The following is a 17,514-nucleotide window of genomic DNA, read 5'->3' as shown; positions in this document are numbered from 1 at the left end:
TTATAATATTATTTTAGATCCATATATCTGTTATTAAAATAACATTGTTTTGTATTATTTATATATATATATATGTATGTATGTGTATATATATATATTATATATATATATATAAAGATATGAATAATAAACTGTATAACACTTGATTCATTTTGATACATTGAACATCGTATGACTAACATGAAGTGCGTTCCATTTAACGTTCATAATGCTTGCAAGCATCATTTCATTTTTTTCAAATGTTGAACAAGAATGAAATGATGCATCCGGGCATTGGGAACGTTAAATGGATTGCATCGTGGTAAAGGTTTGTTTCTTTCTCTCTCAAGATGATAGATATATAGTGAATGAATAAAAAACGAATAGTGTATACAAATATATTTTCTATTTACGTCATAGTAAATGTAAATGGAATGATTATTAGAATTTGACTTGCAATTCGATTTATAAAACAGTACAATGTCTTAAATATAATCCAAAGAGTCTTAAATAAAATGTTCACTTTCGTTATTCGTTCGTTGTTTATTCATTCACGTATAGTCGATTTAAGTAATTGTGTGTACATGGGTGGATTATAATACTGCACAGCCATCCGTGTACACAAAATTATATGAATTTTATATGCCAATTGAATATTTGCTGCCTCGTTGTAATATTGGTTTAAATCAGACAATCTGTTATGTTACATACTCTCAAGAGATTTTTTTTACAGTTCATCGTACTAAATTACAGTTAGGGCGAGAAATGGGAAGGGTTTGTTTCTCAAGCCACTTAAGTGCTTGAATGTTCTCCGATCCTTGTAGCAAAGGTTTTAAAACTTCCAAACATTTTACATGATAATTATTCAAATATTCGATCTGGAATAAGATAGGTCATGAAAAATATAATTGAAATATTTTTAAATAAAATAAGAAATATTTGGGAATGCGCATACCTCTTTGTCAGTAAGCATTGATACATCAAGCAGACTCGTTTGAATAGGGACAAGTGTCATGGTTTCAAATGTCAGAAAACCTCGGTTCTTATGATTATAAGGTGTCTTTGCAGGAACAACTAACTCAACATTCTCTAATCTGACACCAAACTTACCGTCTTCGTAATATCCTGGCTCTATTTTGAAAATATACAATGTTTTTTTTTTTATTGTTTCGATTACATAAACGATTACGTTTTATTTATATGTTTTTATCATACCATTTGATAAGAACATTCCTGGTTGTAAACCTGGATCATCCGGATGCGGCTTCCATGAGATACCAATCGGCTCTTCATGGACATTGAGATAAGATCCTACTCCGTGACCAGTACCGTGAAGATAATCAAGACTAAAGTTAATTCATAGTTAGATATAAAAGAGTTGAATTTTTTCGCATAAAATATGTTTTCTCATCACATTTTAATAAAAATCTTCGTACCCAACGCCCCATAAACTTTCACGCGCCAGTGTATCGAGGTAATTTCCTTTTGTTTTCAAAGGGAATACCATTGTCGATAGCCGGCATTGTCCTTTAAAAACTCTAGTGAAACATTCACGTTCGAAACTTGTGGATTCACCAAAATGTAATGTTCTCGTTACATCTGTTGTACCATCATGATACTGTGCACCAGAATCACAGAGATAAAGTTCTTTATCTGTAATAGGCACATCAGTCTCTGCCGTAGGTGCATAATGAATAACTGCTCCATGAGGACCGACAGATGATATAGTGGTAAAGCTTAATCCGACAAAATGAGCTTGTTCCCTTAGAAAAAAAATTAATTTCTTGTATCTACATTATCTACATTTTACATTGTAAAAAATGAGTTGCTTTATAAAAATATATTATACATAATCGACTTACTGTCTAAACTGTTCCAGCCGCGTCGCACCTGAAATTTCCGTAATCAATTCGTTTGTATTCTTGATCTTATCTTCTAGCCAAGCAAAATATTTTACAAGAGCGACAGAATCTCTCACATGCGCCGCTCTCATTCCAACTATTTCGGTAGCATTTTTTATCGATTTCATAACGCTAATAGGTGTAATATCCGTATGTTTTTGAATAGTGGCAACATCCGGGTGTAGCGCAAAGCTGGATTTATTGCTGATCCACATTTTATCTTTCTCGAATGAACACGACTGTACGAATGACTTCATGTAAACATGTATATCCTCGTAGGCGTGAAAGATTGGATCGACACCCTCGTTCTTCAGTTGCTCCAATGCTTCCTGGCTAAGCCTACTTCTATCTATAAAGATATGTACATCTTTCAGAGTGAGAATGACGTATGCAAGGAAGACAGGATTGAAAGGTATATCAGATCCCCTCCAATTTAGTAGATACGCAATTGCATCCAATGCAGTCACTACAAGTATCGTCGTGCCATTCTCTCGCATAGCATCGCGACACGCTTTTATTTTATCTCCTGCACTTCGACCCGAATATCGTAACAATTGTGGCAAAACTATGTTGGCTGTTGGTGCTGGCTGATCGTCACCCCATACTTTGTCCACCAAATTTTCAGAAAGTGGGATCAAATCGTGACCGGCATCGATTAAACTGTTCTGCAATCGTGTCCATTCCGTAAAACTTATTAGATTAGCGTCCGCTCCGACTACGGATTTTGATGGTAAATTTGTGGCGAGCCACGCAGTGATGGTAGGTGTATCCAGTAAACCTTCCCTCATCAAAGTCCATGCCTCTGGCGGATCTAACTCCGACATAGCTTGTTGGTAATATCTTCCATCAGTCCACAGCAATGCTGCGTCGTGCAATATGACTACCGTCCCATAGGAACCACGGAATCCACTGATAAAACATCGCCTCTGATCTCGCTCCGTCGAATATTCTGATTGATGTGCATCCTCTCCAGTGACGATCAGAGCCTGGATACCTTTTTTTCGAATGAGAGACCATCCACTTGGTTGAACATTCTTCATCAGCGCTCGAAGCTGTGTCAACTTCCAAAGCCCGTCCTTTTTTACCATCTTATACCACAAAGAATATTTTGTTACTTCTGAGTCCAATTTCATTCATACAACACAGTTCTCCAAAGGATGTCCTAAAGCCATCCTGAAGATCTAAAGATATCTCGTGGAGAACTGTGTTATATCTCTAATAATATCTCAGATAATACATACATATATATCTAAAAGATGTCATACAGATATCTTTTGGAACATACACAAATATTTCTATCAATGTAGATGAACTTTAATCTTGGTTTAACTTACTTTTATCTTTTTCTAATTCTAAGAATTAAAAAAGAATAAAGAATAAACTAAAACGAGATTTAAATTAATTTACATTGATACAAATATCTGTTTCTACCAACATAGTTTAATTTTAATCTTGAATCAACTAACTCTTTAGCTTTTTCTAATTCTAAAAATTAGAAAAAGATGATTAGCAAATTGAACCGATATTAAAATTAATCTACATTGATAGAATAACAAGTATAAAGTCCAATTCCAATAATCATAAGATCATATAACTTCAATCTCAATTTAACTTATTGTTTATCTTAGAATTAGAAGAAGATAAACTGAACCAAAATTAAAGTTAATCTTATATTGATGCAACCAAGCTTAAAAGATATCTAAAAACACATCATAAAGACACTATTGTCTCATATATCAACAAAATAAAATGATCAGAACAATCATAAAAAGCTTGTTCCTTACCTTGTGAAATATTATTCAAACACTAGCGTCACTCTATCGACGCATCTGTCACAATGTAAAGTAATAAGGATCCCTGTTATTTTCCAGAGAGAACCAAAAGGGAAATTACGGGTGCCACGTTATCTATTAATATCGCTAACACTCGACTTGTGTCGTCCTTTTGAAAGATCAGACTATCTTATCTTTATGATAAGAAAAAGTGATCGCGCATCGTATGCTTATAATAAATTCTTATCTTCTCGGATACAGACGCGTGGAAGATGCTCTTTCAGATAGAGATGCTCCGCTACACGGTCGACAACACGTATCCAGCTCCCGGAGCATCATACATATGTAGTTCAATGGCATGTGGTATTTCGACCGAGATTTCGACTTCGATACCTCGCCGCGTTGCCCACCCCCAATCGCGCGATATATCGAAGTAGGAGAGGAGGAACATCGACATGGTGCAACCAATCAGCATGCACTACGTCATCTTTCAAAATTTCATATCATCGATGTCACATTCTGTCCAATCGTTTCATTCAGTTTAGTTGGTTTTCTATATTGATTACAGTGATTCTGATCAACCGACAGCTGGGAAATTTTATTCTCTTAGCGATTTAGAAACTTGTTGTAATCAGATGTCTTCTTGAGGAAGATGCAGAAATGACAGCCGTGATCGTGGACCTGAGATACAAATGAAATTAGAACGTTGAAGGTATTTTTGTAGGTTAAAAAATCTGTTTTATCTACTGAACAAACAGCAGCAGTACGTACGAATTGCGCGCGATATTGCAATGTAATTGACGTTCTGCATTCATTTGATTGGATAATTATTTATATGAACAAATTTGTCACGAAGCTTTTTAAAATAATGTAACAAACTGCAAAGCTAGAAATTATTTTTTCGTACAACGATAAATTATTCAAGAATTCTCCGTTAATTTTATTCTATCATACAGATTTCTAATCTTAAAATGTAATCTCATAGTGGTACTTATAGTCCGATTTTATATTTAAATACGATCTTTAGATTTTAATGAATTATTTTGTTGACTAAAAGCAGAAATTTCAAATCACGATTAGATTCAATTAGATGATCTTAAATATAGAATTGGAATATAAATACTCACAATATAATCTCTTAAAAATCACTTCTAATTTCACTATTCTTTTTACAGGATCAACTGGATACTTTGATTGTTCACTCTTTTTTTTTATAAACGCAAAATATCGAATAAGTGCAGATTCAAGGAAACTTGAGAAGTAACATCACATGTTTATCCATATTGATAAAAAAATATGGATATCTAAAATTTACTCACAGGACAATCCTGTAGAGATGTGAAAGTTTGTTTTCGGCGTTTTGAAATTGATCCTCCTCATCGAACAATATATTGCATCATATCCTGTATCATGATGCGCCAAAGACGGCAGCAGGGCCTGCAGAATGGCATATTCTTGCTGTGTATGCAGGCTCTGAACTTTGGACTTGATAAAATACCACCTGCTACTCTAATTGGAATTATTGCACAGGTAAAATTTATCAAAAATTTGATATAATTTTGTTTTAATAATCTGGCTTCGCTCTATTTTGAGTTAATCTTTTTAGAATTAACACAGTTTACTCTAACTACACTTTGACTTGAATCTTTCTAATCGATTGCTATACAGTCTTTAGCTTTACAAGCTTTTACGAGCATCATCTATAGAATATAAATAAATTTTTCTCTTTCTAGACTTTACTGTACATGGGCCTGATACGGGTGTCATGGAACGCGGAAGATGTATGCATATCGGCTATTAAAATAATTAAGTACAAAAACTGGCGATCGTTCTTCCTTTCAAATTTCGAACACGGATCCGACATGCATCTATACTACAACATGCTTTCTTTTATTCTGAAAGGTTCTTACTTGGAGCCCATCTACGGAACGATGAATTTTGTACTTTTACTGGGTGTATTGTCTATCGGATGTAGCGCTATGTATGTATTCCTAGGATACATTCTGATGCAGTTAACAGGGGATTACGGATATTTCACGGCTTGCGCCATCGGTTTTTCTGCCACATTATTTGCATTGAAAGTCATTGCGCTGTGCGAAGAACGCGACAAATTACAAAATATCAATGGATTAATAGTACCAAGTAAAATAGCGGTTTGGCTCGAGTTAATATTGATACACCTGTTGGTCCCAAATTCTTCCTTTATCGGTCATCTGGGTGGTATTTTAGTTGGATGCTTATATTCTTATTCTTTTGTTGGCGAAAGGATCGACAACTTGATACATATGATAACTGGTACACCTATTATACATGAAGAACAATTTTATAGAAGGCGAAACAGGCTATTTACGTAACATTTTGTAATTTTCATCGATTCAACATATTTGCGGTTTTAATCTAACTTAATAAATGTATATACATTAAATCGAATTATATAAAAAAATTATACAAATAATTCGATGGAATACAACTAGAAATGAGAATTTATTTGTAAAGCTTCTGTGATCCTGAATAATAATTTATAATATGTTAATATATATTGTTGATTACAAATATTTTTATAAATGAATAATGATCATTTTTGTAATTATGGTTTATTTAAAATAAAATCTAAATGCCTATATTTGTATATTTTTTCTTATTACCGGCCATTAAATTCAAACCTTAAAGTATTAACATCTCATTCCGTGTGGTGTACATGAGTTATTTCTCAATTTATCCTTTTTAATTATTATTTTATTTATAAGATTTTTTAGATATATTTATTTGATTTTTGTAGGTATTATGTAGGTATTGTCAAATTTATAAATTTTATTAAACGTTAAATGTAACAAAAAAATTACAGATTATTTCATATAGTCACATATTGATGTAGAATAATGTTTTTATCTAATTTCAATCAATTCTTTAATAATTTATAATTAATTATAATGTTTGCAATGTAAGTAAAAACATCATGATGACTTTAATGAAAAGAAAAACTAATGAGATATTCAACTATTTTTAATATTTTATTATACATATATTATATAAAGATTTTACCTTCAACTTGTTTGTAAAATTTTGTGCAATTTATACAGTGTAATATTCGGTAAGCTAGAAGAGCTCTGCGCCATCGTGATTGAATTCACTAAAAATAAATATGGAAAGTGAATGATATTTTTATCAAGTACGAAAAACATTTACGTGTTTGTGAAAACTTACAGATTGATTTGTCAATTGGATATGGTATACCATAGAATATAAAATATGCACACATTTTAGCTAGAGATATAGTATCGGAGAATTGTACTTTTCCAGTTGTAAGATATTCTTTAAACACAGATTTTATATCTGAAAAGAAAAAAGTTAAATATAACAAAATTAACAATAAATTATTGGCATTTTTGTAATGCCATGCTTTAATAAATACCATGCTCCCATTTATCTAGAATAATCGACGTTTTCTGTTTAATTGCGAGCATACTTTCTATGCTGAGTAATGGATTTTCATCATCCGTGAAGTTGCTTTTCCTCGACATTTGTGACAAAAGAAGTTTTATTTGCCATATCGCAAAGCTGTTTGGTTGTTCTTCGATGATTTTTATACTTTTAATTATATGCAGCCATAACGGTATAAGACTTACTTTATCTTTTGTGATGCATTCGTACACAATTATTGCAAACATGTGAAGGAAATACTGTTCAAATTCTGGCATTTTGCATTGTACATCTGTAAATTTAAAGTTGTATTATTCGATGAAAAAATTATTTTGCGAAACGTACAAGCGAGAAAAATAAGAGAGCTAATATAGAAAAAGGAAATGTATCAATATAGAGAACTATTTGAAAAGATGTCATATATGATTCTCTTAATTTGTAAATTAGATAGTCTTAAATATAATGCCTTTTCATATAAAAAAATCTCGTATAATTTATAAACAAATTATATAAAATATATTATAGATCTACTAATCTTGAATTAAGCGTATATTAATCAAATTGTACCATTTTGTGACGAATATTTAATATTTTCTGGACGAATCATGCCTTTTTTTGACCATTGCAAAAAAGATGTCACTACATTCAATACAGTTTTATCATTTGTAAATGATGTAACATATTCTGGCCGCGCAGCCCATGCGATTGCATTTTCCGTTGTTAAAGTTTGAGCCACTAAGCTTCTAAAACCCTATAATAAATTGAAATAAAATACTCATCAATGACATTTGTAAGGATGTCTATATAACTAAATGAATAATCTTTAAGCTATTTCTTTAATAATAATGTTTTACATGAGGATCTTCCAAATACGATAAACAACCAGCTCTCTGTTTGATGCTTAAGAAATCATGTCTTTCCAACATGTTTTCTAATTGCTGCCAATTGTGATGTTTCAAAAATGTAATTTTCCAGTATCTCGAATCTTTTAATTCAATCTTCTTCAAGCTACATAACTGTGGTAATAAACAGGGCGCTTGTAAATTGATCTCTTGCCCTTCAGCTTCTTTGTCAGTTTCGAACGTTAAATGTATTATCGCGTAACAATACTGACCAGTATCTATGTCTCTCGGTAAGATAATACGTGGTTCAGCTGCTAATACGTATAAATGACGTAAAGCTTGTAAATGATACCTATTGAAGTAATAACACTGATTAGATACAAAAGATTTTAGAGTATTATCATCTAAAAAGTATGAAAAGAAAACTTTTTTAAAGCTTTTTTTATTGTGATAAAAATAGTTTTCATTCACAATTTTTTCTTTTTTACAAAAATTAAAGGATCATTATAAGAACAGTATTCACAAACCTATTGTCATTGCTATGGGTTGGAAACTTTGGGAAAAGCGAAATTATCAGAGCCGCCACTGAATTCGGGCTGTTAGAAAGTGTATATCTTCCACCACCCAAAAAAAGGAGACCGAGAGCCATGTGGGTTGCCAAATGAGATCCATATGTGACTACACCGCTGGTAAGTCCTACGCGAGTGCGTATGTGTCTGCATATCCTCATAATCTGCAAATTATCGTAAAATTTCATTGTTATATTTATGATTTTCTCTATATTGAGAAAAAAAGTTACTATTTTAATAATATATTAATTGTTTCTAAATGCGATCATGGGTTGTCTCGCAAATATTTATTAATTTAAACAAATAATATGTTTTAAATAATAAATAAGAATATGTTTTAAATTACAAGATTTTGTTGACGTGACTTACATATATTTAACTTAAATATAAAAATACTTGAACTATATATAAATAATCACTACGAACTAAACGTATTTAATCTAGAGTGCATTTACCTAATGTTAAACAAGGATAAATGATACATTATGCACATCATGCATGAAACGGAATGCACCCCTAGTTAACAACTTTTTTTCTTAGTATTTATGTAAAAAATATTTTTTTGAATGGACATTTAGATACAGATTGTCAATAAGTGCTTCTTGAGTGCTCATTATTAGAAAATATCAAGACTTACTTACATCTAAATTACCAGTACCCGCCATCACCACTGCGGTTGAAAGCAGAACAACATTTAAACACGTTTCAACGGTGGATTTGCCAGCCAATTCGGCTATAGTTTTGTGTGACAATGCCGTAAACATCTGAGCGTAATTATACAAAGTCTTGAAAGCGTTCTTATTAGCAGTACCTGCATACCTCAATCCTAGTGCCATGCAAGCACCAGCTATAATGTTGCAGTAGGCCTGGCTATAAATTATAACGATAAATAGCATAAATTTGTATATCAGATTAAGATGAATAGAGATTAAAAAATGCTTCTTTGAGAAAATATTTACTTGATAGTTTCCAAATCCACATTCTGCGTAACTTCCGGCGTAGGTTTCTGCAATCTATATTTATAAACGATATTCGGCACATGACTAGAAACCCATGTCTTAGTTGGCTCGATATCATCCCATAAAATCAATGACTTGGCGAGCACTCTTAACAACAGGAAATCTGGCCTTACAAATTCCAATAAATATTGTGTATCAGGTGGTTGCATCCATTCTGCTACTGCACGATTTCCAGTATTAAAGTACATTAATCCTAAAGCTATCGTTGCTCCCGGACTTGTTACGTCAATATTTATCGAATCACCTTCACGTATCTGATAACTGCAAACAAAGAAACAATTTATAAATTGAGAAAAATTGTACTTTGATTCTATTTCAAAAATGTGAAAGAAAATGTGCAGAAATTTATAGAATTTTTTACGGGAAAGGTTTTTATTAAAATTTAATTTTTATAAATTTATTTTAATTTTACATTCCCAAGCAAATTTTTTAAATTTAAATTGTTCAAAGAATTGTTCAATGAATTTTTAATTATAAAAATTTAATTATATAAATTATAAAAAAATTTATTATATTCCTTGTACCTAGGAGACTTGTATTTATCTTTCTGTGCTCCAGAAAATGGTCTTATGTGTCCACCAACCATATAATAATGTAAAGTATCAGGTATGCTCGCAGGTACATCCGTTCCGTCACCAGAGCCAAGTATGACTAGACCTAATGCTAATCCTGCCGCCAAGGAATACGATTCGCGATCTACACAATTCTTCATTTCGGGTCCTGGCGGCCTACCTATAAATATAAATCTATATATTAGCATTCATATTAGCAATATATGTATATATGTATATATTATACAGATAATTACCAATTTCAGATAATAAAGCATGCGAGATATGTCTATGCGCAGTTCCTTGATACACAAGGCCAACTCCCATTAGCGCCGCTACTTGGACATTTTGTTGTACATTTAATTCGATACTCGTCGGTGGTAAAAGTGTTTCCACGTGCAATGATAATAATTTAGTCATAGATACATTCATCGTGCCACGATGTGTTGCCGATAAGCCCAATAAAAGTCCAACACTAGTAGCTTCATGACAATCGGCTAAATATTCGTATGTACTTAAGGGAGCTAAGTTTTTCAGATGTCCGTTTAAACCAAGAGCCATCAAAAATCCCGAATGTTCTACACCGTATTCACCCTGTTGCTGTTTATTATACACTATCCATGTTGAGTCGATATTCGCAGCATCTGGATGAATGCATAAGCCTGCAGCTACTCCATTATGAAAAAGCGGCCACAGATTCATATTTGGAGGAACATCTATATGAGTTAACTCGACAGTAGTTCCACGAGGTGGTGCCTTGCCTAATGAAATAAAATAATTAATTAATCAATTAAAAGAATGAATTCAAATCGTGATATGCAATCATACCGGTTAAACATAATCGTGGAATGGGCAATTGTTCTGTTATCATCGGGGTGGAAGTTCTCAATGTAAACATGCCTCTAGCTACAGGTAATGCCATTGTTCTTGTACATAATGTGAGCAAGTGTCTTTCCTGCTCTTCTATGAATTCGTGATCGCTTACATTTGATCTTTGAACTATTGCTATCCTCATTGGTTTCGAGGAATTAAGCAACCTTCGTACCTCAGCAATTCTATGATCCTTACTAAATCGTAATTTCAATATCTATTGAATGAAATAGAGTTCAAATTATAAGCATTGTAAAAAATGTAGCTATATATTTAATGTAGAGATAGATAAATGCAGAAAATAACATAATCATTTACCATATCATCAAATTCCATGCCATCATCTTGTTCATCCTTTATTCCATAATCTCTCGTCTCACTATCAATATATTGCAATCTCGAAGAGGGTTTTAAATGCTTATCTAACACGGCTAAATCTTGGCGATCTATGAGTTCGTATGCGTGCACAGGCCAATTCGACGGTGGATTTTCTCTACATCTATGCATAACATCTTTTATCATCAAAGATATCGCAGGTGGCAATGTCTCGAGATCTTCTTTTCTCATATCTAGGATCAAAATATTATTTTTTATTTTTGGAAAAGGGATAATTTTCATAATACTTAATTGTTTGCTGCATTGTTTGCTTACCCATTTCGTGATATAATAATATTATTCTGTCCGTTGTTGGTTTCTCCAATTTCTTCAGTATCTCTTTGTCAAATTTGCTTCTGATTTCTTGAAAATCGATACGATTTCCAGCAGGTACAATTATTTTGATATATTTCTCCATTTCTAATATATCAATACGATTTTCATTTGCTATAAGAGCTGTTAGATATATTATATTTCTTGTTCTTGGATTAATGTAACTTAAATACGGAAATGCAGTCATGTCCGTTCCACTCAACATACTGTTTAACGTTTCAAATATACTTGGTGGTTTTCGAGGTATGTAACTTGGAATTGTTATTTTCTGTAAATCTGAGTCACTAATTTGAGATCTCATGTTTTTTAAAGAAGCCAACGAAGGTGAATCAAGATAGTAATGATGAGCATACATTTCGAATTTCAGATCTATGCTTAATTGATACAATAGCTGTCCGAGCAATGGCAAATTTTCCGATATAATGCTGTTTAATTTTAATTCTTCGTATAACAAATGAAGAGAAAATAAAATAAGTGGAAAATGTGGAAACAAGATAGCTTGTACATTTATTTTGCCAACGTTACTTGATTCTATGGCATTGAGAGACGTAATAAAACAAGGTACTATCTGACCCTTTAATACATTTGACATAAAAGTCCGAGAATTTTCATATTCGTTTGCATTTAACATATACACCCAATCACCAGTCGATCCACAATTGCTAGTTTTTTGCTTTTTGGGTAACATCATCTGTAAACTGGGTAATTCTGTACATTGATCTTTTTCATTATTTCGTATCACATCCAGTTTTTCCACATCATATCCCAATAATGTAAACAGAACTATAAGAAAGAGATCCCACTCTTGCGCCGGTGAAAAGTCTTGTGGGCCTGGGGCATTTCTAGCACCATACCATTTAACCAACAATTGCATCGCTAAGTCTCTTTGGAGAACATTTCGTAGTATATGTAAACATTTAGTAACTGTATAAAATATGTAACTTGAGTTAACTATATAACACATGTGTGAGAATAATTAATTTCAATTATTTGCAATCATTATTAATAAATTTATTTATTGATATACTAATGTTTCTCAGATTTAATATACTTACCTAAAGGCGACGTACTGGCAACAGGTATTGCTATACGAAAATATTGCTTGTTTCCGCACTCTACGGTTATCTCATTACCTACAGTTTCTTTCAAAGCGAGAAAACTTGTGTCCAGTAATGAATTTTCCAAAAGTATTGGCGGACGAGCACAATTACCACCTACAGGACTCAATAAATGTAAAGCTTCTTCAAATTTAATTTCGTGCGAGGCTGTACTCTGAGGAATCAAAGAACTCCGTCTCGGAAATGGAGATCCGAGCTTAGCATTACTATTTGATAAAAAGTAATTAGTGCCCGTAAAATTTGAAAGTATGCCGGATATATGTAATTTACCCACGCATGTAACTCCTGTGTATAATGTTATACCGTTTGACATATCTACAATTGCTATCATGTGCAAATTCTGGAAGAAATTATTTTTTATGTTATTATCAAGTTACATTAATCAATAAATATTTTATATTTCAAATAATATAATATAATATTATTAGGTGTTGGAATTAATTCGTAGCGTTTTACAAGTGATGGGAAGTACTTTCATTAATGTATTTTTTAATGCTCATGTGAAATAAATAACATTCTTTCATTAAAAAACGCTACGAATTAATTCCAACACCTAATATATATATATATATATATATATATATATATATATATATAAAATGTTTTCCTTATTTTAAATATGCAAATAAATAATATATACTAACCGATAAATTAATAGCATCTTTAGCCACGATGTTCGTTACCATTCCGAAAATGATCTGTTGTTGTTTGTTAGTTTTTTCTAATCTCATTAGAGACAGTTGCGAACGATTTGGAATTAAATAGCCCAAATAATTCTGTCCAACAAGATCCGATGTTAAAAAAACCTTAGATGCACGACCACAAGTATCTCTAAAAAAAAATTAAAATAAAATTTTCCAATTTCTTCATTATTTAACAAATATTCTTAAATGTCTCCTTAAGCTTGGTGCAAACCGGGATAATATGTGTAACGTGAGATATGCGAATTACTTACTTGGATACACCAACATTCTCTGTCCATACATGTTCAAGACAGATCTCAGGATACAAAGGTTTGCTTGCAGTTGGAATATCTTTTAATCGGATGCTATTGTAACTGGGAGCTGGACTATATGTTTGATTTGAGCCAGTTATCATGACAGTTTGATGTAATCTGCTATGGTAAATATTTGAGTTTACAGGTGGTCCAAGTAGAGGGGACATAGCTACCGATTGCGTAGGTGATTGGCAGCGAGAAATGGTAGCCATCGAGCTTTGTGAACGTGAATGCTGTTGTTGAGGTGACGGTCCACCCGAATTAGTACTATAAGAGGTAGTACGCGATCCAAATGGAGTATTAGGCAATCCTAAACCAGAGTTATTTATTTGTAAGCTTGACACTCCTGCAACAAATACATTTCATTTATTTACATCAATTTTTCCTATCATTTACTTTGATCAAATTGTATAATTATAATTATTGTATAATTGTATTATTATATAATTGTTATTTAGCTTAACAAACGTCTCTATTTTCATTATGATATATTAATTAACTAAATTTAATTTTTTCATGTACATGCACATGTATATTTTCATTAAAATATGTGGATATTTCTTTACCAAAAAGGAAGGGACTTAGAGGACCCTTATTGAAACTTTTATTAGCAGATAAATTGCTGCCAACATTTAATGGCGACATCATTGAATGATTGAATAAACTCATCGTATCGTTACTTCCACAAACTATTTGGCATTCTTCGGCTGATGCTTTGCGTATTTTGTAAACCGAATGCAAACCTGTCTTCGTATTATATATCATAGCAAAAGATGGCTCTGAGTTAGTAAATATAATCTGCTGATTTGAGTCGTTCATGTACGACACAGACCCTAAAATATTTAGTTCAATTGTATAAGCAATAAAAATTAATTAAAACATTTCGTATAAGTCACGCAAATGCACGAGATATTTTTTACAATGCATGTTATTATTTGTATTTAATTTTATAAATAAACTATTTTATTTACCATGTTTAATAAGTAGAGGACAAATTTCATCTAACGGATGCATTAATGAAAAGGCCACTGGTAAATTATTATCATGTTGTGTTGGTAATCTGCTACTTTCAAATGATACATATCTGAAAATAAAATGCATGAACGTAAACACGATGCAATTCGAATTTTGTCAATTATCAATAAAATATAAGAATGTAGGATATAAATTATTGAATTTTGTTTAATTTTTAGATAAATTATATATACCTCGAATCTGTAATTGGCACTTGAGATTTTTCAAGTATAATCCCATATTTTGTCGGCCATACGGCAGAAACCTGTTATCAATTGATATATTTAAAATTATATGGCAAGTTAATATAAACTTTTATAATTCATTTATAATAATTATTAGGTGTTGGAATTAATTCGTAGCGTTTTACAAGTGATGGGAAGTACTTTCATTAATGTATTTTTTAATGCTCATGTGAAATAAATAACATTCTTTCATTAAAAACGCTACGAATTAATTCCAACACCTAATATAATAATTTTTTTGTAAATGACTTCTAATTCAAGGAACAACAATAATCATTTTTATGAATGTTAGTTAGCTTTGTCTTTAATAAGTTAAAATAAAATAAAATTCAATATTATCATAATAAAATTAAGTCCTTTTGATATTTGCTCTCATTTTAAACATTTCATTTTATGATTCGCTCAAAGATTACAATGCAAAAAAATACAATGTCATCACATGCATCTTCACTTTCGGCTACATATTTTATCTTTACAAAAAAGAAAAAAAGAAGTGCTTTACCTGAAATTGTAAAGCAGAAACATAGTCTTCGCCATTTTCTGTAAAAACTTTAAGAGTATATGAGTCTAGCAAGCAAATACATTCTATAGATTTCTCAATCGAATCGTTAGCTTCAGATTCTTTACTTTTGGTCAAGTGATCTGGGGTACTGGTATAAAAAGTACACCAAAGTGCATGCTTAATATCAGTTTCACATGTATAGGTTGCTTTGAGCACTCGAGTAGTTTGATTGCCTTTACAGTGAACTGCTACTTTGCCCGAATAATATAATTCTTCCTCCCCACATATTTTATTACTGCGTACCAACCATGTCTCTTTCTAGAAATAAGACATTTATCATTAAATATCATTTTGAAAAGACTTTGCATGGAGAAAAATAAATTGCGAGAGAACGGATGTTAAGAAGACACGAGTTATCTTCATATTAGATTTAATTTTTTATTACATTAGCAAAATAATTTTCAAATTAATATGTATATAATGTGTATGTAACCAGAAACATATTTTGAAGCAGAGATAACATTGCTAATTATAAACATAAATTTTCAAACCCGTTCTCTCCTCTTTACTGCATAGTTATTCATTTTGAAATCTTACAGGAGACTTTTCTGATATATTTACTTCGCTAAATCTTTTTAATAGAACATTTTCTCCACCAACCGTTCGAGTATTAGATTGCTGATTGATGAGGGATCCAGGATGTTTTAAAATTATCTCCCGACCACCTGGCTTGTATTCCTTAAAGAAATATTAAGCTTTTATATTATCAATTATTTTATATAATCTTTACTGAGTTTTCATAGCAGATCATTAAGCCTCTTTTCATTTTATATTAAATAGCGTAACTGTTATTCATGTCATAAATCAGATATAAGAATATTCATTCAATATTATATTTTAAAAGGTTAACTCTATACAGACAAATCGCTAACAAGTCAAGCAAAGATAAAAAATAAAGATAAAATATTACTTGAGTTGAAAAAGATATAACTCAGAGACATAATTCAGAGACATTTTGATTTTTTATCTACATTGACAATGAGATGTTAGATCTGAAATAAGAGACAATAATCATGTGCCTCTGTGTTATGCCATGATATTTCCTTGAAATAAAATGCTTTGTTTGTATCCATTATTAGCTACAGGTTCCCGATTGCATTAGTATAGGAAAAATAAATAAATAATTGTAACAATCTACTTTACCACCGGTTCTGAGGCGGCGATCATCCTCTCCCTGGTCTCATCCAGATTTGCTGGCTGTGTTTACAGATATCGCGAGGGAACAATACCCACTAAACTTTGGTCTCTTCCTATACAGCGTCGCGTGCAAACGATAGAAGGAAACGTGACGAAAATACTCGAAAAACACTCAACGAAACACGAAAAATACTCAAAAAATCATGTACGAACGTGAACCACACCATCTTTAAACAATACCGCTTCGGGTATCCATGTCAGCATGTATGTGTACATATTTTTGCGAGGCTGTGTTCGGAAAACACAACAGTTGGATTAGCATCTGAAAAGACAATTCACCGAACGCAACTAATGAACACTGCGCGCGTCAAAAAATTTATTCTTTCTTGAAAATTAAGATATAATCTTTAATTAATGTCTATATTTTTATATTTATTAAGTATTTAAATTATCCACAATTTATATTACAATTTATTTATAACTTATTTATAATTTATATTATTCCTTTTTTCTTCCTTTTTAAAAATTCTAATTAAAATAAAAACTTATTCAAGTTTTTTCAATTTATTATACGTTCTAAATAATGATTATCGATTCGTAAATTTCGATAGATATTTAAGCATTAATTTTTTATTGTCAATTTATAACCTTAAATTGTTTTGAATAATCAATTATCTAAAATATCGAAATCTTCGAAATTGATAGAATTTCAAATTTTAAATAAATCTTTTATCTTTCAAATTTTAAATAAAAATAAAAATACATCAATAATTAAAAGTTACATAATCAATATTCATATCTGAGAGGTTT

At 31.5% G+C, this 17,514-nt stretch overlaps 3 protein-coding genes across 4 annotated transcripts; 1 reads left to right on the top strand and 2 right to left on the bottom strand.

Annotated features, from left to right (window-relative positions):
* Positions 1–633: 633 nt before the first annotated feature.
* On the bottom strand, positions 634–4,136 carry LOC105146785 (xaa-Pro aminopeptidase ApepP). Its single transcript, XM_011057288.2, has 6 exons — positions 3,665–4,136; positions 1,842–2,968; positions 1,416–1,742; positions 1,195–1,325; positions 935–1,110; positions 634–857 (listed from the first exon to the last, which is right to left on the bottom strand). Exons 2-6 carry the CDS (start codon positions 2,966–2,968, stop codon positions 714–716), a joined length of 1,905 nt encoding a protein of 634 aa, XP_011055590.1. The 5' UTR covers positions 3,665–4,136; the 3' UTR covers positions 634–713.
* A 34-nt stretch (positions 4,137–4,170) lies between these two features.
* On the top strand, positions 4,171–6,273 carry LOC105146782 (rhomboid-related protein 4). Its single transcript, XM_011057285.2, has 3 exons — positions 4,171–4,364; positions 4,828–5,182; positions 5,386–6,273. The coding sequence occupies exons 2-3, from the start codon at positions 5,063–5,065 to the stop codon at positions 6,004–6,006; spliced, it is 741 nt and encodes a 246-aa protein (XP_011055587.1). The 5' UTR covers positions 4,171–4,364; positions 4,828–5,062; the 3' UTR covers positions 6,007–6,273.
* Positions 6,274–6,445: 172 nt separating this feature from the next.
* shtd (anaphase promoting complex subunit 1) lies at positions 6,446–17,061 on the bottom strand. 2 transcript variants are annotated; one of them, XM_011057286.2, is made up of 22 exons: positions 16,711–17,061; positions 16,105–16,245; positions 15,508–15,825; positions 14,955–15,025; positions 14,718–14,830; positions 14,313–14,579; positions 13,705–14,092; positions 13,394–13,580; positions 12,687–13,089; positions 11,575–12,555; positions 11,242–11,492; positions 10,882–11,140; positions 10,311–10,814; positions 10,027–10,234; positions 9,443–9,763; positions 9,125–9,353; positions 8,442–8,647; positions 7,927–8,266; positions 7,640–7,823; positions 7,065–7,364; positions 6,857–6,985; positions 6,446–6,782 (listed from the first exon to the last, which is right to left on the bottom strand). In XM_011057286.2, the coding sequence occupies exons 1-22, from the start codon at positions 16,732–16,734 to the stop codon at positions 6,697–6,699; spliced, it is 5,910 nt and encodes a 1,969-aa protein (XP_011055588.1). In that variant the 5' UTR covers positions 16,735–17,061; the 3' UTR covers positions 6,446–6,696. The 2 variants fall into 2 exon arrangements, with proteins under 2 accessions (XP_011055588.1, XP_011055589.1); XM_011057287.2 differs by having other exon boundaries at positions 16,168–16,245.
* Positions 17,062–17,514: the final 453 nt, after the last annotated feature.

The sequence above is a fragment of the Acromyrmex echinatior genome, chromosome 1 (assembly GCF_024713525.1).
Source record: "Acromyrmex echinatior isolate Ae372 chromosome 1, ASM2471352v2, whole genome shotgun sequence".
NCBI classification, from domain to species: Eukaryota; Metazoa; Arthropoda; class Insecta; order Hymenoptera; family Formicidae; genus Acromyrmex; species Acromyrmex echinatior.
Note: the sequence above shows the minus strand (reverse complement) of the source record. Positions and strands in the feature narration are given on the sequence as shown.

Coding starts and splice junctions, on each gene's coding strand:
- LOC105146785 (XM_011057288.2), bottom strand. CDS start 2,968: ATGGTAAAAAAGGACGGGCTTTGGAAGTTGACACAGCTTCGAGCGCTG. Junction 1,111..1,194: donor AGGAATGTTCTTATCAAATG/GTATGATAAAAA, acceptor TTTTCAAAATAG/AGCCAGGATATTACGAAGAC. Junction 858..934: donor CAATGCTTACTGACAAAGAG/GTATGCGCATTC, acceptor ATCTTATTCCAG/ATCGAATATTTGAATAATTA.
- LOC105146782 (XM_011057285.2), top strand. CDS start 5,063: ATGATGCGCCAAAGACGGCAGCAGGGCCTGCAGAATGGCATATTCTTG. Junction 5,183..5,385: donor TAATTGGAATTATTGCACAG/GTAAAATTTATC, acceptor TTCTCTTTCTAG/ACTTTACTGTACATGGGCCT.
- shtd (XM_011057286.2), bottom strand. CDS start 16,734: ATGATCGCCGCCTCAGAACCGGTG. Junction 14,580..14,717: donor TCCTCTACTTATTAAACATG/GTAAATAAAATA, acceptor TAAATATTTTAG/GGTCTGTGTCGTACATGAAC. Junction 10,235..10,310: donor TGCTTTATTATCTGAAATTG/GTAATTATCTGT, acceptor TTATATTTATAG/GTAGGCCGCCAGGACCCGAA.